General features: G+C 46.9%; 1 protein-coding gene across 2 annotated transcripts in view; it reads left to right on the top strand.

The window, feature by feature from the left end:
• ZC3HAV1 (zinc finger CCCH-type containing, antiviral 1) overlaps positions 1 to 22405 on the top strand; it is a 60125-nt gene that overhangs the window by 9155 nt on the left and 28565 nt on the right. For both annotated transcript variants that reach the window (XM_037159267.2, XM_037159268.2), the window contains exons 2-5: positions 8305 to 8440; positions 13122 to 13371; positions 17363 to 18418; positions 18872 to 18958. In XM_037159267.2, the coding sequence (XP_037015162.2) occupies positions 8305 to 8440; positions 13122 to 13371; positions 17363 to 18418; positions 18872 to 18958 (1529 nt within the window). The remainder of the gene's footprint in view (positions 1 to 8304; positions 8441 to 13121; positions 13372 to 17362; positions 18419 to 18871; positions 18959 to 22405) is intronic.

Here is a 22405-nt window from a genome sequence, read left to right as displayed (position 1 = left end):
TGCCTTTTAACCGTCCACCTAAGGATTCCTTCTCAGAAGTTTGGGAACCACACTGCCAGAAACCGTATGTGAGGAGCAGCACCCCTGGGCGGAAGGCAGAGACAAGGTTTTCTGTGGCTTCGTGGCTTGGAGGAATAAGAGAGAAATGGATTCTTTAGTGCAGAGTGAACAGAGATGAAGAAAGAACTGTTTTCTCCAAGGTTAGGGTGACCCATTCGTTACTTATAGGTAATAGAATCACAAGATACACAGAAAACTGTGGACATACCAGTCACCCCACCAAGAAGTATTTCTTGTGCGGCTCACGGGCCCTTGGATCCCAGGCTGCTCATGAGCCCCAGCTCTAGAGGGTCTTCCTGCCCCCAGGAGCAGACCCCGGTGGCCCTGGAGGCTTGTTGGGGATGTGATTCTGCGTTTCGAGAGAAGGGCCTTCGGGCTGGAGGGGATGAAGATGCTTCAGGTCTGAAAAGGCCCCCAGTGTGGTCTGCACCTCCAGAGCCCTGATAGGACATCGTGACTCAGCTGTGACTGCCCCCCGGCAACATTCGAGGAGACTTCAGTTTCCACATCAGCAGGAATGTCAACCCTTCCGGGGCCGGAGGGAGGTCCGGCTGTGGTTACAGAGCAGTGAGCTGTGGACCGGGCAGGCACGGGCCACCGCAGTGGCCTCTACCCAGCCTGAGTCTCGAGCTGCCCTTGGCTGCCCCAGCATCCACCTGGGACCAACTACCTCTGTCCTCAAGAACTTGAGCCCACCCTGTGGCTGCCCACCTTCCCCAGACCACCTCCCCGCTCAGCTTCCGCCCCAGCCCAGAGCAGCTGAGCCAGCTTTACGTGCCTTTTGTGGCCTAAGCCAGAGAGACGTTGGACCAAATCTTCCATACAGAAATGCCAGGCCACCTTTGGGGTGTCTCCAAAAGTGGGTAATTTTACCTCCCCTAGCCCTACACCAGAGGGGAGACATTAAAATTTGTTGTGCTGTGCCAAAAAGAGAGAGAGAGAAGTATTTCTTGGGTACAAACAGTAAATATTCTAGAAGCGTTTGCCCCTTCCTTTCTGTCTAAAGGAATCCTCAAACACCGTTATTTTAATGTTCTTAACTTCCAAGGGGATTTATGTTGGGGGGTTGGGCAGGGGGCGAAAGGCCTGTGTGAGGAGGGAGCCCTGTCTGTGCTACTTTATCCAGTCGTTGAGGTTTTGGCAGTGGCGCCGCTGTCCCCTGCTCTTCTTCACTCTTCTCACTTCCTACATTTTTTTCTCCATTTCGATGGCTCCGAAACTTTTGCTGCTCTTTGGAGTCACTTGCAAAATCTTTAGAAAACGCTCCTGTTCGGCTCCCACTCCCTAGACATTCTGATTGGACGGGTAAGAGGTATGGCTTGGGATTTCCCTGAAGTCCCTGGGTGGTTCCAGTGCGCAGCCAAGTTAGGGAACCAGTAATTTAGGGGACTGGGGAAACAAGTGAAGACTGAGGAGAGTGGCCGCCGTGACAAGACGATTGTTGGGGTGGCATCAGCTGCCACCTTGGTCCCACGCGAGAGTGTGCAGTTCCTGGAGAAGGCACCCACCTGCCCCATCCTCAGCGGACCTGTCCCCTCCACGCACCCCTCCCCCTCCCCTCTGCTGCCCAGAGCCTTGCAGCCTCCCAGCTGCACTTCTGTCTCCAGGTGGCCTCCAGCTGCCAGCAGCTCGAGCAGGTCTGCACCCTGTGCTCTCTGTGTTGTTGCAGTCAGCTGTGTTCTCTGCACCTGGTGTGTCCCTGGTGCTACAGTTGTGGTTACCGCAGGCCCAGTCCTTCAGCTCCGCCCTTTCTCCCCCGACCCCGTTGTTCTGACCCTGCTCCTGTGCTCTCTACCAGCCTGCTCTGGTCTCCCGTCTTACCACGGGTTCCACATTCACTGAACCAACCCCGCCTGGCAATTTAATCTTGAACATCAGAAGTACAAACACGGAGGACAGGAACATCGCGGCTTTAACACAAATGCTTCTTTAGGATTTTTCACTGATGACGTTTGATTCTTTAGGCCAGCAGTCTCTCGATTTCATTTTTCACACATCCTGGTTCCTTTTTCACCTGACTTACGTCATGGTGAGCTGTTTCCTGTTTTCTGTACAAATTAGCTGCCTCTTTGTTTTTATCAGACTATTCCCCCCCACCTCCCCCAGCCCAATGTGGTGTCCTGGGAAGCAGAGTGGGGAGAGAGAGAAGGGAAGGGGTATTTTGACACAAATTGCTGTCAAAAAGCAAGGCTTTCCCTTGGGTTATTGTCTTTTTCCTGTTTCCTGTTGGTCTGGTTGGGCAGACAGCGGGTGCTGTGTTGACTGCTGTGCCGACCAACCTGTGAAGTGTAGGAGCTCACAGGTGACGTCTGGTCCAGGAACCCCACCTAGAGTCTAACCTGACAGGTGGGCCAATGATCCTCTCCACCCTCGACTGCACAGCAGTCAACAAAGCAGTCACCTTGGGTCTCGCTGGGCAGCTCAGCTGGTCTCTGCGGGTGCGGCCCAGGCTGAGGTAGTTCTGAGTACCCCTGTCAGTAGAAAAAAACATTCAAACCTGTGGGATATTTTTGAATTTATTGGAGCCAAACTGATGACAGTTGCCGGGAAGCAAAATCTCAAGAGATTGAGAAAATGCTCCAGAGAATGGCAGTTTTGCAACGAATTTCATATAGTACAATCAAAAGAGGAGGCATGAGGGGTTACATGAAATCCATTGGTGATAGATTAGGGAGGGGAGTGAAAGCAAAGCGGGGAACTCTGGGATTGGATGAAAAGTCAAACGGAGCCCCTGGTTGGTGTAGCTCAGTGGATTGAGCTCGGGCCTGCGAACCAGACAATCGAGGTTCGATTCCCAGTCAGGGCACATTCCTGGGTTGCAGGCCAGTTCCCTGCAGGCCAATTCGCAGCAGGGGATGCATGAAAGGCAACCATACATTGATGTTTCTCTCTCTCTCTCCTTCCCTTCCCCTCTAAAGATAAATAAATAAAATCTTAAAAAAAAAAAGTCAGACGGACACATTTTTACAGAGGTGGATACAGTAGAATCAACACTTAACAATGACCACGATAATAGTGACAGAGGATGATTTGCGTCTCAGCTCTGGTGTGGTGGTTGTACTTTGAGGGACCCGGAAAAAGGACTTTTACTTTGCTATTGCAAAGGTATGTTACCAGGCATTGTAGTGCAAAAAAAAAAGCAAGACCACAGACAGGCTCAGTTAAGGTACAGATTGACCTTTGTTAGGGGAAAAAAAAACCAGCCAAGGACATGACCACCCACGGTGACTCATCTTTTGTTAGGAAGGTTTAACTTGCTGCCACGCAGTCCTCCGGGAGCACAGTCAGGGTCAACACGTGGCCTGGTTTCGGTCCACACTCCCCCGTTGATTACTAGATGTAGCCAGGGATGCCGGCCACCCCCAGCCTAGGCCCCATCCCAGGTGGGGGAGGATGCAGTGCCAGAGTTAAAATAACATTTTGTTCTGTGGCTGGAAGAACCAAGGGAAAAGCTCACTCGTAGTGAAGCTTCTGGCGTGAGATTCCTGAGAGAGAGACAAGTCTGCATCTTCCAAGGCCATCTTTGCCATTTTTAAAGGCTATCTTTTACCCCAGTTCCGGCTGTTTGGACTGGAGTTTATCTACTCCAAGCGTAGGCAGCGTTCTGTAAACACTTCTTTTCCCTGGGCAGTTAGTTCCTAGGGTCTCATAGGCAAGCTCTTGACTGTTGCAGAAGGTGGGGAGTCCCGTGGTGCTTCTGCGGGATTACCCACCAACCTTCTGTGGTGCTGTTGTCCTTTGTTGGAGAAGGGAACCTTGAACCTAGTACTTAATGGACCAGCAGCCTCAGCATCTCCCAGGCGCTGGTTAGAAATGCCAACTCCCAGGCCCTCCCCCCGCACCAACTGATCAGAAACTGGAGGGGGGCCCCAGCAATCTGCATTCTGACAAACCCTCTAGAGGATTCTGATGTGGACAAAAGTTTGAGACACACCTGCCAGGTCTGGGAATTTCGACAGCCTCCCAGGTGATGTCTGCCCAGGGACCTCAGTTTCAGAGCCAGTGGCTCAGAGAAGCCCAAGTAGCCCGGGGGGAAGAATGTCACATCATTTCTTGGCTCAAGCATCCTAGCCAGTATTAGGGAGCTGGAGCTGCAGCCGGAGCTGAGACAAAGCGATCAGAAGAAAGTGAAAAGGAAGCTTCTGCCACCTTAAACCCAAACACGGAGCCGTTGGCCCCTAACCGAGTCCCGAGCTGCTGAGCTTGCCTCCTCCACACCAGTCACAAGAAAGAGTTTCCATCCTGTACGGTGTCCCTGCGACGCTGTTTACGTGGTTTGCACGCATTCTGTCTCCTGGGACTCTGCTCTCAGTTTTCCCTGTAGTCCAGGGGAACAATGTTTAAGTAATCCAGAATGGCTTCTTTTTTTCCTTTCTGATTTGGAGAGGTTTCAGATGTCTGTTTTTGTTTTTCCAGATTTGTTTTTGGTTTGCGTTTTTTGGGACCTGGGTTCAGTGATCAGATCTTATTTGAGTCACCTTTGAATTCTCATTTTCTCCAGCCTCGGATTCCCAAAGTAAAAAGTGAACTGTTGCCTCACAGGATTATTGCGATGACTAAATCAAATGGCGGGCGCAAAGTTCCTGTCCTTTAGTAAATACGTGATAAATGTTAGTTTCTGTGCTTCTGGTCTTCTCCCAAATAGGTGAGCGCGCACTCTGCCCCCCTCCTCCCGGGTGATCAATATGCTGAAATGAGGGCAGAGGTAAAGCTGCTGAGAAGTTGGGAGGAGTCTAAGGAATGTGGGGAGACGGAAGGGGGCTGCCGGTCAGAGACCACAGGTAGACACAGATGTTGCAGACTGAGGCAGGGTTCAAGGTGTGCGTACGGCATGATCTAGAGGAGCCAGCAGCTTGGAGAAGGGAAATGAGACGTGAAACTGGGCCCTCAGCTGGGCAGCGTGTTGCTCGGGGACAGGGTGGGCTGGGGGTGCGGGGGTTGGAGGGGCCGAGGCCGGGGAGCCTCCTCCTTTGCGTTCAGGCAGTGGGACCCTCGTTAGGCTGCCTGGCTGCCTTTGGTTATTTAGAGGAAATGTTGACTTCGGGGACCTTGGAAATGCCCCGCTCTTCAGTTAGGACAGGACAGACACAGGTGTGACCAGAGTGGAATCTCTCTGGGACCTGGAGAGGGCTGGGTCCTCTTCTGGGACCCTGATTTGGCCACAGGAGAGGTGCCATGGCCTTGGGTCCATGTTCAGGATGTCTGGATAGGAGCTAAAGGAAAAGCGAAGATTCTTAATTCCCTCTGATTAACACTTGATTAGTTACCTCGGAGCCGGAGGGCAGATTCTGTCTAGCTAGTGGTGGGGCGTTTGGTCCAGATCATTTTCAGCCCCAGATCCAGGGGATCATTCACGACCATGGCCAGTGACTGAGATGCCTTAAGAGGTGATGAGGCTCACACATGTACCTGGTGTGGAAGGGCTTTCTGTTTGGGGCTGGAGACTGGGCTCTCCCAGCTGTAGGTAGGTTCTCTTCAGGTCCCCGCTCCCATGGGGCTTGGGGGAGTGATAAGGTGGAGTCTTAGCCCAGCTGCTGAGGGCCCTGGGGGGTGGGGGGTGCTGGGGGGGACAGTTATCTGGAAGCCCAGAACCCGAAAGCCAGCAGAGATGCAGGTCAGCCTTATCAGGGAGTGCCGGGAACACGAAAAGCTGGGGCCACAGGAGAAAATGGCTGGGAAAGAGCTGTCGCCAGAGCCTGACCAGCTGCCCTTGACCCTGTGGGAAGATGTGTGGGAGGGCTGGTCTGGTTTCAAGGTGGCTGCACAGCTGGATCTGAAGGCGGTTCCGGGGGCGGGGCTTCAGAAATGCCTTCCACACAGGCGGCAGCATGTGAATAAATGACTTTCAAAAGGTTAATATTTAGTTTACATTTAAAAACAAATGATCAATTTCAATGAGATAATTTCGCAAAGTCAGTTGCATTTCCGTTTACTTGTAACAATGAAGTAAAAAATAATACTGGCAACACATAAAGGTTTGAACTTTAGGAAATGAAAGAACTATGAAAAGAAAGCTTTTAATTCTCAATAATGAAAATGGAACAAGATAAATAAAGGCAGAGATTTACTTATTAAGTGCAAATTAAAAATACAAGTATTTCCTACCTAGTGAAGAAGCAAAATAATAAAACAATGTCAATGTGCTTGTAGGGAAATAATCACACTCACACATGGGTATGTTTTCTGGAGAAACACAGGCTGCCGAGAAAATAATTGTGTCCTTTGGGGACACAGTTCTTCTTCCCAGGAGAAGAACGGGTCAGAGAGAAAGGTTTTATGTACAAAGGTGGTTGTAGCCACACGGTTTCTATAGTGAAAATCTGGCCATCACCTGACCGCCTGACAATTGAATAGTGGCTTTGCAAAGTAGAAAATATGAATATTCCATCATGAATAACTTAAAATCATAAATCTGAGGACTTAGGCGATACTTTAGAATGGCGTATGTCTGTTAAAATGTACAATGTGGAATGAGTGTCTTATGTGGACACTGACAACTGTCAAACTCTGCTTGTCTGATGAAGACATCAGTGCTCTCTGGACTTCTCAGTGATCTAAATCAGTGCCTCTTGGCCCTGGCCGGTGTAGCTCAGTGGATGGAGTGCTGGCCTGTGAACCAAAGGGTCGCCAGTGTGATTCCCAGTCAGGGCACATGCCTGGGTTGTGGGCCTGGTCCTGGGTAGGCGGTGTGCAAGACAGGACCACACACTGATGTTTCTCTTCCTCTCTCCTTCCTTTCCCTTCTCTCTAAAAATAAGTAAATAAAATATTTTTTAAATAAGTAAAATATTTTAAATCAGTGCCTCTTGGACTTTAATGTGATTACATCATTTGGGGGTTTTGTTAAAAGGTAGGTTTTGATTCATCAGGAGTGGGGTAGGGTCGGAGTTTCTAAATTTCTTTTCTTTTTTAAAGATTTTATTTATTTTGAGACTGAAGAGAAGGGAGGGAGATAAGAGAGGGACAGAAACACTGACATGTGGCTGCCTCTTACGTGCCTGCTACTAGGGACCTGGCCCGCAAGCCAGGCATCTGCCGGGACTGGGAATTGAACCAGCAACTTCTTGGTTCTCAGGCCGGGCGCTCAGTCCACTGAGCCACACCAGCCAGGGCAGGAGAGTCTAAATTTCTGACAAGCTCTCAGGTAATTATGGTGCTGCTGATTCTCCCACCACACTTTGGAGAGGCAAGATCTAATGTTCTGTATGGTAGCCACAAGGTATGTGGCTTTGCAAGTGCAGATTAATTAAAGGAAAAGAGAAAATTCAGTTCCCAAGCCCACCTAGCTCTATTTCAAGTGCTCCGTAAGCATTTGGACTTCTGTGTTGGAAAGTTCTGATGAGAGAGCAATTCCACCATCATAGAAAGTTCTTTTGGCAGGATAGTGTTGATCTAAGTTACCAAAGCTTTAATGGGAAGGGAGTTATCATCTCTTTCTCTAGAGCTGTTTGATGTAGACAATGAAGAGCTTGTTCTGTTCCTTTGCAGTCACGAGTCACACAGGTATACATCGGTGTGTAAGACAAAGACGAGATAAAGCAGTGAACAATTTCCAGTAATTAAAATCGTTGATAAGTGGATTTCGGGTTTCTCATTGACTTGCTTGTCAGTCCGTAGCTGTGTTGTTGTTCTGATTATTCTTTGGCTGTCAATGGGCAATGATTCTAATAAATTGGTTTGAGTTTCTTTGCTAATTTTTTTACTCTTCTCACATTGTTAATGTGTGCTAGAGGAGATACCGTTTAAGGAAGTGTTGCCATCATGTAAAGTATAGATGTGAAAAATACAGCCCTCTCTCCCCCATCTAGGTGTTTGTTTCATCAGTGTATATTTTTATTTTTGTTTTTGTAATTTTTAAAAATATATTTATTTATTTTTAGAGAGAGGGGAAGGGAAGGAGAAAGAGTGGGAGAGAAACATCAGTGTGTGGTTGCCTCTCATGTGTCCCCTGCTGGGGAACTGGCCTGCAACCCAGGCATGTGCCCAGACTGGGAATCAAACCGGCAACCCTTTGCTTCACAGGCCTGTGCTTAATCCACTGAGAAACACCAGCCAGGGTGATCTATTTTTAAAGTGTACCTTTTAAGCAGGATCAGTCTGTATTGGTAATCAAAGGGTGTGGTCTTGATCTTTGATGACTGAAAGTTTGCTGGAGGATTTCTTTTTTCTTTTCCTTTCTCTCTTTTTCTTTTGTTCATGTCTTCCTTTCAGTTGGAAGTACTGACGGTTGCCATTTTCTTTCAGGAATTTATGCAAATATTCTCACGAAGTGCTCTCAGAAGAGAACTTTAAAGTTCTGGAGCAACATCAGATCTCTGGACTGAACCAAGAAGAATTAGCAGTGCTTCTCATCCAGAATGACCCTTTCTTTATGCCCGAGGTAAGTTAGGGCTCCTCGGTGTACGGAGCAAGAAGAATACATAATTGACAGTGTTGTGTCTCGGATATACCGGAGGAGGGACCGGGAAAAACTCGAAGTTAGCACCAGGGCTCTGCACCAACAAGTGGGTGTTATTGAGTGACCTGAAAGATTCCAGCCGTTTCCTTCCCGTTTGAAGTTTTATAAGAATTTGAGTCTGGAGTACCACCTCTCCTAGTCTGCTAGGGAGCCCTGTCTGAGCAAGTGTGATCCGAAGCAACTGCATCTGAGCAACTGTATCCAAAGATGCAGTAGGACTAATTGATACTTTCCATCATGGTGGCCACCTGGAAGAGGTGAGCTTTGAATGAAGGTTTTGGAAAAATGACGGTATATTGGTTGAGGTTACAGGCTAAGCCGTTGTAACAAGGGGACCCCAAAATCTAGTGATTCAAATAAAATATAATTTTATTTCACTGTTACTTGATGGTCTAAATCAGGGGTCATCAAATATCAGCCCGTGAACCAACTTGGCCTGCCATCTGTTTTTATAAATAAGTTTTGTTGAAATACAGTCACACTCATTCATTTACATATCGCCTATGGTTGCTTTCTTGATACAAGTGTGAGTTGAGTGGTTGCTACAGAGACTGAATGGTCTGTAAAGCCTAAAATGTTTACTTGCTATCTGGTCCATTACAGAAAACGGCCAACTTTTGGTCTTGCCTTGGATGTAGGCAGGCAGGTAGCCCAGTGGTCTGAGAGCAGAAGTAAATGGAAGGGAGGCAGTTTCCTTTTTAAAAGATGCGACCCGTACATTGTATTCAGCATATTGGCTCCCATCTCTCTGGTCAGAGCATATCACGTGGTCACACTTAGCTGGGAGGGAGGCTGGGAAATGTAGTTTCTGTGTGGGTAACCAGGTGTCCACAAAACTTGGGAGCTGCTATTACTTGGAAGAAAGATAGAGACAATGGCAGATAATTAACATTCTCATCCATAGGAAATATTAACTTGAAAATCAGAGAGTGCTGTTTAAAGAAGGGTATCTGACCTGAGAAAAGTCTCTGAGTAGAGAACTTAGCCTCATGCAGAAAGAGAGGCACAAAAACATAAAGGAGTGGGTAGGAGGGATGGAGCTAAGATAAGCAAGGTTGAAATCCAGATGTGCCATTATATTTGACAGGATACCTATGAGGGACCTTTGGCGGGTTCAGTACTTTTTGACTCAAAGCCCCGTGTGCTTCTCTGAGGATTTTAAACATTTACGCCCTGAGGGGTGTTTTTGAGCTGACCACTGAGCTCAGGAGAGAGAGAGAGAGAGAGACATGCAAGGCAATCTATAAAAACATGTTTGGGGAGGAAGAAGAGGGAAGGAAAATACATCCCATTTCCTCTCCCTACCCTGTGCATTCTTTCATCCAGGCATTTGGATTTGCCTCCGATCCCAGGAGCCCAGGGCTTAGAGGTTCTGGGGTATCTGTGGCCCTTGGCCTGTGTGCAGCCCCGTCCCCTATGGCCGCCAGCGCGGGGAGATGCCGTACATACCAGTTTCGTTCAGGGTCCCGTTGACAAACAGGCATCCTTTCCCTTTCCCGTGAAGGAACAATGCGAAGAAGACTGGTTGTGACACTTGAGAAGAACGCTGACTTGTGGTCCACCCTTAGTCTGGTGTTAAACTCGGAGGTTTGCAAAGGCCCCTCATGAAGTCTGACCTTTGCTTCAGTTCTCCACAATCACCAAGGACTTCTTGTTTCAATCCCTGTAGAAGTGGAGTAGCCGCTCTTCATTCTCTGGGGAAGAGGTCAGCAATTAAGAACCTACCAGAAGGTTCTGTTGAGGGGTCCCAGAAAAGCCCACGGACAAAAGACCCTCTGGGGGGGTGCTCTTGTCATCCTTCCATCACAGAGAGTCCACGAAGGAGGCCGTGCCATCTGACCCTCTTTCCCTTTTAGGAATTTAGAACTCCTGATTAGTGGGTGGGGTGAGGAGGTTTGGCCTGAAGTTTATTTTTAGCTAGTAACTGAATTGCCATTTACCACTCACTGGTCAGGGTTAAGGTCACAGACTGGAGACTGCAACCAGTCTCCAGTTCCTTTAGTGTTCAATTGACCGGAGCATCGTTAGCATGTGTCTCTTCAAAAATGCTGGGGAAGTAGAGCAAAAAAATTTTTTAAGATTTTAAAAATTTAGAGAGAGGGGAAGAGAGGGAGAAAAAGAGGGGGAGAAACATTGATGTGAAAGAGAGACATCGAACGGTTGCCTCTTGTATGTGCTCTGACCGGGGACTGAACCCATAACCCAGGCTTGTGCCCTGACCCAGAAGCGACCAGCCACCCTTCGCTCCTCGGGACAGTGCCCAGCCCACTGTGCTACGTTGGTCAGGGCGAGCAGGGTATTTTTGTGGGGTTTTAGCAGGATGGGTCAGCCAGGTTCAGCTCATTTCACGAAAACTTGGTCAAGGGTGGTCCTTCCGTGTCTCAAAGTCCTGACTCAGCCACTAACTACCTGTGTGACCTGGGACAAGGTGTTTGATTCATCTGTGTCACTCCATTGGTTGTTCGTTTTGCATTTGTTCAACTGCACTTCGGAGTGTCAGCAGGTGGGGGGCACTCAGACCTTGGAGGTGGCAGTGAACATGGCACGCTCCCTGCCCTAAAAACCTCAAAATGTTCACTTTTTCAGAATCTTTTTTTAAAAAGATTTTACCCATTCATTTTTAGAGAGAGGAGAAGAGAAGGGGAGAGAGAGGAAGAGAAACATCAGTGTGTGGTTGCCTCTCACACGCCCCGCACCAGGGACCTGGCCCACAACCCAGGCATGTGCCCCGACTGGGAATCGAGCCGGTGACCCTTTGGGTCCCAGCCCACGCCCAATCCACTGACCTGCATCAGCCAGGGCACTTTTTTAGAATCTTAAAGTATCAGACAAGCCTGACTTCCCTGGCATATAAACGTGTGAAATTGAAATGTCCTCATGAAAGGAATTAATGTTTTTGTTTGTTCCGGTTTACGTAAGGCCAGGAGCATTCGAACTTAAACATCAGCGTGGTAGTAGGAATGTTAAAACTATCGTTTTTGGAGTTGCTAATTGTTCTTTTTTTGCTAGAGTCTCTGGGATACTAGTCCTGTAGCTTTAGTGTGAGTTACCTGGAGGGTTTGTTAAAACACAGATTGTTGGGACCCTGGCTGGTGTGGGTCAGTGGATAGAGCGCTGGCCTGCAATCCAAAGGGTCACTGGTTCTATTCCCAGCCAGGGCACAGGCTTGAGTTGCAGGCCAGGTCTGCAGTAGGGGGTGTTTGAGAGGCAACCACACATTGATGTTTCTTTCCTTCCCCTAAAAATAAATAAATAAAATCTTGAAGATGTCGGGCCCCACCTCTGGTGGTTCTGACTCCAGAACATAGGATATGGGGTTTGCATTTCTCCTAAGTTTCTGATGGAGCTGATGCAGCGGTCGAGGGAGGACTTTGAGAACTGCAGTTGTAGAATCGGAGCCCGGATCATAGGCCCTATAGCAGTGGCAGTTCGAATCTGGTTTTAGAGCTTGTCTGCGTGGCGGACTTGTTGTGGCTAGAGTCTGAGTCCCTGTCTTTGCCACCTAGATAAGTTGATCTGGTTTGTGGAGTCTGTTGAAGCAGCTTACAAATGTTTTGATCTTTAAGATTCCTCGGGTGATGATTCAAACATGTGCATTACATTTTATATTTTGCACAAGACATTCACATGTTATATTATTGAATCTGCTTAACAATGTGGTTTAAGTACGCAGAGGAGATATTTTTCTCTTTTATATCAAGGGAAACAGAGGCTGGGGGTGAGTAATTCAAGTGAGGTGGTTCTAGGTTTGCAGACTTTGATCTTTTATTTATTTGTATTTTATTTTTTTTAGTCCTCACCTGAGGATATGTTTATTGATTTTAGAGAGAGAGGAAGGGAGAGAGAGGGAAAAACAGAAATATTGATCAGTTGCCTCCTGTACATTTCCTGACCGGGACTGAACCCGCATCCTAGGTATGTGCCCTGACTGGGAATCGAACCCGCAGCCTTCTGGTGTATGGGATGACGCTCCAACCAACTGAGCTATCCGGCCAGGACTAGGTTGTAGACTTTTAAACTAATGTCTTCCAGTCCTGCATTACATGGTCTGGTCTCAGACATAACATATCTTCTGCCCTCCTTCCCATAACAACTACATCCCCGTAGATAAAGAGTTACATCTTTGTAGATATGTAGATATGTATATTTACATAGACATATAAGAATTATCTTTCTTGGCTGATCCACATTCTGCCTAGCAGAGACCGGGGTCTGGATTTTCAACAGTAGCAGGTAAGATCAACCTGTCCTTTAATTGCGGAATGAGTTGACATCCAGAGGTGGGCCTTCCTCTTTGGGGTGCCCTTATAATGCAGGGCTCACTTTGGGTCCTATTTGATCCCGTCTGTAGCTGGCCAACCTTACTTTGATTCTTCCAAAGCATCAAATTCGCGTTTCTTTTAGAGAGTCCTCAGGCCTTCTCTGCCCCCAGCGAACAATCAGTTGAATATAATTCATGAAAGACTATGGAATATGCATGCATTTTTTTTCCCTTTGGTATATCGCTGCTTGCTTCAGAAATGTTTGGATAGTCGGACTTTCCTTAACGAATGTGCGGCAGATAGAGAAAAGTGTTTTGTCTCCGCTGTTCTCTTTTCTGTAGATATGCAAAAGTTACAAGGGAGAAGGTCGAGGACAGATCTGTGACCAGCAGCCACCGTGTGAAAGGCTGCACATCTGCGAACACTTCACCCGGGGGAATTGCAGTTACGCCAACTGCCTCCGGTCTCATAACCTGATGGACAGGAAGGTGCTGGCGGCCATGAGGGAGCACGGCCTGAGTGGGGACGTGGTGCAAAACATCCAGGACATCTGCAACCACAAGCACAGCCGGAAGAAACACGGGCTTCGAGGTGAATGGTGCTTACGTTTTAATGACTCAGGCGGTCAGAGGTAAAGAGACATCACGAGGGAGGAAGGGCTCCCTGCAGTGTCTCTGCCTCACCACAGAAAACTCATTTTCCCTTTCCAACCTCGTCTGTGTTTTTTACATAATTACAGGGTGGGCAAAAGTAGGCTTACAGTTGTTGGGGAAAAATAATACAGTAAGGAATAAATAATTACACAAGAATAAACTGTTTTGCATTCTCACAACTGAGGATGCCAAACCTACTTTGCCCACCACTGTACAATCGTGGTATATATGGGATTTTGCCATTTGCCTTCTATGCCCAGCATGATTCCCCCCACCCCAACCAGGTTTTTAAAAATGCTTAGCATTTTTCTAAAAGCTACTTGATAAAGCTTTTTTTTAAAATGAAAAAAATATTTTTAGATTTACCAGTTCACCTTCTGTCACAATTTTTTGATCACTTTCTCTGTGTATGTCTGTATAGATACACACACACACACACACACACACACACACACACCCCGATTTTTGTGTTGAAAGTGTTTGAGGTGTGGAGTCCTCAGACTCCTGAATATATCGGCATGTGCTTCTGCAGAACCAGGTCATTCTCTTACATAAATTACAGTACAGTACAGTCACTACAGGAAACTTAGCATTAACATATGCAATTTAATTTATTGTCCTCAGCACTTTTCTTTAAAAATTTGTTTGTTTTTATTTTTCAACTGGTAAAATAGAAGAGACAGTTGATGGTTTTAACCATCCTTAAGACAGTTCGATGGCGTTAAGTACATTTGCATTATCGTGTGAGCATCATCACTGGCTGTCTCCCAGACTTTTCCATCGTCCCAAACAAATTCAAATCCTCTCTCCCCCTCCCCCCTCTCCCCCCACCGCCACCCCTGGCAACCACTTCACTTCCTGTCTCTATGAACACAATTACTCTGGGAACCTTATAGTAGTGACGTCATAGGGTCCTTGTCTTTCTTTGTGACTGGCTTATTTCACTAAGCATAATGTCTTCAAGGTTCATCCAGTCCTGTGATAGCATGTCAGAATTACCTTCCTTTAAAAAAAATTTATTAACCAGTTTTTGTATATATTAAGTGAAATAATTATTTATTGATTTTTTTTTCTGAGAGAGAGAGACAGACAGACATTGATTTGTTGTTCCACTTACTTGTTCATTCATTGGTCGCTTCTTGTGTGTGCCCGGACCCGGGAGCAAACCCACAACCTTGGCGTGTGGGGATGACGGCGCCAGCCGACTGAGCTCCCCGGCCAGGAGTAACATTTTAAAGATTTGTGTAAAAATACACTTAATGTATAGTTGTTGTGCAACCACTCTCCAAACTCTTTTCATCTTGCAAAAGCAAAACCCATTAAAACGATCACTTTCCACTTCCTCCTTTTCTGAGTTCCTATCAACCACCATTCTAGTTTGCTTCTATGAATTTGACTGCTCTATTTCTTAAAAAGATTTATTTACTTATTAATTTATTTTTAGACAGAGGGGAGGGGAGGGAGAAGGAGAGAGAGAGGAACATCAATGTGTGGTTGCCTCTTGTGTGCCCCCTACTGGGGACCTGGCCCTCAACCCAGGCATGTGCCCTGACTGGGAATCGAACCAGTGACCCTTTGGCTCACAGGTTGGCACTCGATCCACTGAGCCACACGAGCCAGGGCTTGACTACTCCAAGTAACTCACATGAGTGGAATTATTTGCCTTTTTGTGACTGTCTTATTTCACTTTGCATAATGTCCTCCAACTTCATTTGCTTTGTAGCCGGTCTGAGAATTCCTTTCCTCATTAAGGCTGAATAATACTCCATTGTGGGTATACACCGTATTTTGTTTATCCACTCATCCACCAATGGATACTTGGGGTGCTTCCACCTTTTGGCTACTGTGAATAATGCCATTTTGAATATGGGTGTACGAATATCTCTTTGAGACCCTGCTTTGAATTCTTTTGTGTCTATACTCAGTGGAATTGCTGGGTCACATGGAAATTCTATGCTTAACTTTTTTTAAGAACTTCCATACTGTTTTTCATAGTGGCTGTGCTATTTTACATCGTACCAGCAATGCTCCAGGATTCTGGTACCTCTCCCTCCTCTCTATCCCTTTTAATTTTCTGTTTTATTTTATTTTTTTAGAATAACAGCCATCGTAATGGGTATAGAATGAAGAGTACTGTTTCTTAAGCCCTTTTATATTGTTTAATGGCATGAACACTTGCAGTTTTTAATCTCTGTGGGTTGGATGTTGAAGAGATGTATTTTGTGAGCCACAGAGAAGACATAATTCTAAGATTCTGTAAGAGATCATAAACAATGAAACCTCCTTATATTTGAGAAATGCTTCATAGTTTACACAGTGAGGGCGTTTACCTACAATATGTCCCCGTCGTCCCTCACGGCCATAGCACGAAGAAAGCCTTCGCTTAAAGGATGGGGAAGCCGAGTCCTGGAAATTCTAAGTGAGTTTTATTACAAGCAGCCTTAAATCATTTTTAGAAGAGTGAGGGGTCATTCTGTGAATAGATAAACATGATGTTTTCAAGAGCTGTTGTGCCCTGGTTCAGCATCTGATGTTTTCAGCCCCCCCACCTCCAATGCTTTCTCAGCAGGGGACCATCTGGAGGAATGCGTTTTGGTGGAGTTTCCCAATAGGAATTTCATTCATTTATTTTTAAAAATAGTATTTTGTATTAGTTTCCGGTGTACAGCATAGTAGTTAGACAATCTCATACTTTACAAAGTGATCCCCCCGGTACTTCCGGTCCCCACCTGGCACTGTGCAGAGTTATTACAGTACCATCGACTGTAATCTCTGTGCTGGACTTGCATCCTCATGAGTGTTTTGTACTATCAGTCTGTACTTCTCAATTCCTTTGCCCTTTTCTTTTTTTTCCTCTTTTTTAAATTTAATCTTTATTGTATTTTTTCTATTACCATTTAGTTTCCTTGTACCCCCAGCACCCAGCAGTCACCATACTGTTGCCTGTGTCCACGAGTCCTTTTTCTTTCTTGCTTAGTCCCTCTGTCCCCCGCAAACTAGCCGTCATCCTTCACCCTTTTTGCTCAGTTCCCTAACCCTTCCGGCTCTCTGGCAACCGTCATTCTGTTCTCTGTGTCTATGCCAGTACGAATTTATTGTATGCAAGAGAGATCTTTATTATCACTCCAGTTAATCTACTTAATTAACTGTTTTGTTGACAGGAGGAGGGTGTTTGCTTTTACTACGTTTCTGCTGCCCTCTGGGTTTGGAAGAGAAAGGACCTCCCTTCCCCCCTTTCCCCACACCAACACAATTTGTACACCCCTCACGGACACACTCAGTGCACACGGCACTCACCACACATGCACATCACACACCAACTCTATAGCACACCTGCACACCACATGCACACACCTCACACACCCTCCCAAACTCCTGTATGTCACGCAGTCCCTCCTGACTCAGGTTTCTAGAGAGGACAGTTCTTTTTGCTGCTGCCCTCTTGAGTTTCGGTGAGTGGGTGGGGGCTAGGGCTTGTTGAAGAATTTAGGGAAATTTTCTAGTTGAAGTGAAATTTGACCTTGACACTGTCATTTCATTCTTTTTGTTTTAAGTTTTGTGAATTTGTAACTTGTTCGTGACACCAGTCTCACAGTAGGGGCAAAATGAGATGATTTGGGAGAAATCCTTTTTCATCTGCACTGGTCTGTCTCTCCGTTCACCACAGTGGTGGTGGGCAGCCCCAACTAAGAGTTGGGGGGCTTCAGGGGTTCATCTGAGTCCCAGGAGAGAAGCTGACAAGAGCCAGCCAGGGCCAGCTGTTTCCTGCTGCCCCAACATAATAGCAGGATCCCTTCCTTCTCAGGATTTTCACATATTGTACTCGCAGGACGGGTCATTTAATAGCAAGCCTGGAAAAGCCGAGAAGGATCGGTGGTAAGAACTCAGTCACGGTAACACCTGTTTTCATTGTCCTTGTCTCTTGCTAGCTCCTCCGGCCCATCGTCGGGACGCGGCTCGCAGGGGTAGAGGCAACGCGGCATATCGAGGTCGAAGCAAGAGTAGAGATCGATTCTTCCAGGGCGGCCATGAATTTCTCGCACCCGTCTCAGATCCGACCGAGAGATGCGACACACCCAGTCCAGATCTAATTAGCCGCAGGTCCCCCCCGGACAACGGGCCTGTCGACGATCTCACCTTCAAGTTCGCGCATTTGGGAAGTCAAGATGGCCCTCAGCCTTCCTCGGCTTCTTCTAAGGCCGCCAACCTCGGAGGAGCTGGGCAAGTGGGAGGAAGCCAGAGGTTTTCGGAGAACGGCAGTCTAGAGGGCCTCTTGTACGGCAGCCACGGCGGCACTCCGCCCGCCTCTGATTTCGCATCAGCTCCCAATTGGAAGGGCCCCATGTACTGGCCGAACGACCCAGACGCCAGCGGTGAAACTGGAACCACCAGTAAGAGTGCGGGCATGCATTCCTCAGGCCACGTGAAGATCGAGGGCAAAAGTGGGAGTCAAGATGTCCAGCATTTCCAGCTTTTTAGTAATAATTTTGATGGAATGGCCACAGATACCACTTCCACGGGTTCTTTAAGTTACAGAACTGCAACCCTCAGAGAGAGAGAAAAATGGCTGCGTTGGAATCAGGAAAGTGGAGCCACTCACCCTCATCTCAACACCCTCCTGCCGGATGACAGTAAACACGGAGAGAAGGTGTTCCGGGCTGGTGAGCCAGGCCAGAGCACACCGAATGGCCCAGGCAAAGTTGCCTGTGAGACTACTGGTGCCACTGGTTTTGGCTTCACATCGGCCGCCAGGGCGGATAACGATGCCTTGCGCTCCGCAAGTCAGAATCTGAGAACCCAGCTCCTGCCCACCCTTGGGGAGACCACCGGCCCCACAAAAGTCAGCTCTGCGCCCAAGGTTCTGCCTTTGTCACCATCCTCAAGCAATGGAGCTGCAGCCTGTGAGGCCTATGGCCAGAACTCTGTTAAAATCTCTGTCACCTCTGCCAATAAGCTTGCAAGGAAGACCCCAGACTGTGTTCTGAGTAAGTCGCTGAAGGGCAGAGGGGGCCCCATGTCTTGTGTGTGCAGTGGGACAGCTGTGGCTGGTGGTTTCTTTCTGGATGTCCCCCAGCAGTTACTAAAGTGCATCAAGTTTTAGAGGGTTTGGGGTGAGGGGAGTGGTACTGGTGAGGAGACTGACATAGAAGGACCAACTGACATGGAAGGACCAGCCAGTACTGGAGTATAGAGTAAACTGCTACCTTTATTGAGAACACGAATAGTTTGACGGTGGTTTAAGAAATCAACATAACTCTCATATACCCTAATGTTCATGTTTGCTTTTCTGGAGGGCTTGTCGTGAGCAACCCATCAATCACAGATTTTTCTTGACCATGGTCCAGTTTCAGATATTCTTTCCCTCTGTGAGATCAGGTACCTTGGGTCTTGGTTTAAACATTCAAATCGGCATACATACATCCTCTTTTGTCTTACAGATTCCCTGCGTGACATCGCATGTGACTTGGATGGTCACAGCTCAGAGGAAATTTGTCTTGACCATCTGAATAAGTGCTGTCAACTTAGTGAGTAACTTAAGGTCTTTCTTGACGCAGAAGCTATTAACAGTAATAGGACTAACATTTACTGAGCATTTGCTATAGGTCAGGCACCATGCTAAGAACCTTACATGTAGCTTGTAACCTGACATCACCCGAGAAGTAGGTTCTGTCCTGAACCATTGTACAGATGTGGAAACCAGAGGCATGGAGATATTAAAACCTTACATACACAAGTAGCTAGTTGGGATATTTGACCCTAAACTGTTCAGCCTGCCTGTGTTCTTCACCAGTGCATGATATTGTACTTTGTTCTTTTGCAATTAAGTTTTAGCTGAACTATTATACTTAATCAGGGACCCATCTTTCATGTACTAAAAGGGGGTACATGCACTAAGGGGGTACATTTCATGTTGGTTTGCTTAAACCAACAACAAATTCCAAAAACAAAGGGATCCTAGCAGACACATTTCCAGGTTCATTTCCTGTCATTATTTAGGCATCTCCTGGGCCACGTGTACTGAAGAGACTTGCGCCCCACACAACCAGTGATCTGTTTGTCATTCTACTTGAAAAGCCATGCCTGATCACTGTTCCCTCCCACAGGGCTCCCTATAGAAATGATTCCCAGGGGACGGTGCTTGGGACAAATTCCTGTCTTCTCACTGTTATGTCACTGCCTCACCTTTGTACCTCTGTCCCAGGCTTGGACATTATGTCTGATTTCAGTTGCCTGGTCGCTTACTGAGTGGTTTTAGACTCGTTTGCCTTGTGTCTCAAAAAGGAGGATTCTGCCCTGTGTTTTCTCTCTCATTTTTCTTTTTCTATTGTTTTTGCTGTTACAGTTGTCCCAATTGTTCCCCCTTTACCCATCTCCACCCAGCACCCACCACTCCCTCTGGCAGTCCCTGCTCCTTTGTTCATATCTGTGGGTTATGCATATAAGTTGGTTGGCTCCTCCATTTCCTATACTTGATCTTAACATCCCCCTGTCTATGCTGTACCTACCAGTTTGTACCTCTTAATCCCTTCACATTCTCCCCATTCTCCCAGACCACCCTCCCCACCAGCCACCGTCGCAATGTTGTCCATGTCTGTGATTCTGTTTTTGTTTTGCTTGTTTGCTTAGTTTGCTTTTTAGATTCAGTTGTTGATGTATTTATGCCATTTTAGTGTCCATAGTTTTGATCTTCCTTTTCTTAAATAAGTCTCTTTAATATTTCATAAGAATAGTGGTTTGGTGATGAATTCCTTTAGCTTTACGTTGTTTGCAAAGCATTTTATCCGCCCTTTGATCCTAAATGATAGCTTTGCTGGGTAGCATAATCTTGGTTGTAAGTCATTGCATTTCGTCACTTTGAATACTTGTTGCCAGCCCCTTCTTGCCTGTAAGGTTTCTTTTGAGAAATCAGCTGACAGTTTTATGGGAACTCTTTTGTAGGTAACTGTCTCATTTTCTCTTGCTGCTTTTAAGATTCTGTCTTTATCTTTAACCTTTGGCATTTTAAGTATGATGTGTCTTGGTGTGGTCCTCTTTATGTCCATCTTGTTTGGGTTGCTTTGTGCTTCCTGAATTTGTGTGTCTGTTTTATTTCTTTCACCAAATTAGGAAAGTTTTCCTTTATTTTTTTTTCAAATAGGTTTCTAATTCCTTGCTCTTTCTCTGTTCTGGCACCCCTATGAGGTAAATGTTGGAACATTTGAAGTTGTTCCAGAGGCTCCTTACACTATCCTTGATTTTTTGGATTCTTTTTTCTTTTTGCTGTACTGATTGGGTGTCTTTCTTCCTTATGTTCCAAATCATTGATTTGATCCTTGGCTTCTTCTACTCCGTTGTTGATGTCCTGTAAATTGTTCTTTATTTCAATTAAGCCTGGGTCTTTTTATGCTGCCTGGATCTTTTTTATGCTGTTAAAAGGGCCCATTGAGTTCCTTGAGCATCCTTGTAAACAATGTTTTGAAATCTGCATCCGAGAGATTGCTTATCTCCATTTTCTTTCGCTCTTTTTCTGGAGTTTGGGTCTGTTCTTTCACTTGGGCCATGTTTCTTTGTCTTCACATTTTGGCAGCCTCCCTGTGTTTGTTTCTATATATTAGGTAGAGCTGCTATGCCTTGGTAGCGTGGCCTAATGTAGTAGCTGTCCTGTGTGGTCCAAAGGCACAGCCTCCCCTATCTCCCAGGCTGTGTCCTCAAGGAGCTCCGTCCATGTAGGCCAAGTACACTGTCGTCTTGTAGATGAGTCTTGATGGCTGCCAGCAGGTCAGTGGGATGGATTTGCCCGGGCCAGTCAGCTGGCGGGACTGGCTGTGACCCCTGACCAGCAACCACCCCCCTCCGTGGCTTGTGGAGATGGTTGGATGGTGCTCCGAAGTGGTCTCTTACTGTCCCCTGGGGGCACAGGCTCTGGGTTTCCTGAGTGGTGCAGGCCAAGGTCAGCCTTCATCCGTGGTCTATCTGGGCCCCTTGGCGTAAGCTGTAAAGTGATCTGCAAATGGCAGCTGCTAGTGCTGGGCCTGGGGCCACTCAACAAGAGGTTCGGAGCTGGGCTCAGCTGTCCGTGTTCGAGCGGATTCAGGAAGGTCTGAAGCCTGCACCCAGCCTGGCCCTTCATATGGAAAAGCCACTGTTGCCTCGGTGGACGGGAAGGTTGCTTGGGTGGGCCTGTAAGTTGGATGGGGCGCCTCCGATCCTCCGACCCTCCGACCCTCCAACCCTCCTACCTGTCTGGATGAATGTGGCCTCTTTAATTCTTTAGTTGTTGGACTTTCATACAGTTTGATTTTTCTGACAGTTCTGAGTGATGGTTGTTCTATACTTTAGTTGTAATTTTGCTGTGGTTGTGGGAGGAGGCAAGCCCCTTTTATCTACGCCTCCATCTTCCCGTAGGTTCTTTGTAGCTCGGAAATGTCTCCATACCAGGGAGCATGGTGGCTCTTGTTTTGTTTTTGTGTTGAATGAGGGGACCCTGACGTTTGCTCAGCTGCAGCAGGCCCTGCTCAAGTCCCGACTCCACAGGGAATCGGCTGTCACGCTCCAGCCCTGTCATCAGAACAGTGCCCTGTGTTCTCGAAGTCAAAAGCCTGTAGCTTAAAATTTTGTTTTTCTTTTTCGTTGTGGTAAAATACATATAACATAGTTTTTCCCCATCTTACTTGTTGTTAAGTTCAGTAGTGTGAATTGTGTTCATATTGTTGTGTGACCACTCTCCGGAAGCCCTCATAGTAAAAAACTGAAACTCTACCCATGAAACGAGCTCCCCATTTCCTCATTTCCTGTATCTGGCAACTGTCGTTCTAGTTTCTGTTTCTCTGACTTTGACTAGTCTGTGTCCCTCCTGAGTGGGATCACACAGTATTTGTCTTTTTGCGACACTGAATTATCTCACCTAGCGTGATGTTCTCCAGGGTCATCCATGTTGTAGCATGGGTCACTGTGTCACTTTAAGGCTAAATAATCCTCTAGTGTTTGTAAAT

Source organism: Artibeus jamaicensis, unplaced genomic scaffold (assembly GCF_021234435.1).
Source record: "Artibeus jamaicensis isolate MK-2021 breed Jamaican fruit bat unplaced genomic scaffold, CSHL_Jam_final scaffold_2172, whole genome shotgun sequence".
Lineage (NCBI taxonomy): Eukaryota > Metazoa > Chordata > Mammalia > Chiroptera > Phyllostomidae > Artibeus > Artibeus jamaicensis.
Note: the sequence above shows the minus strand (reverse complement) of the source record. Positions and strands in the feature narration are given on the sequence as shown.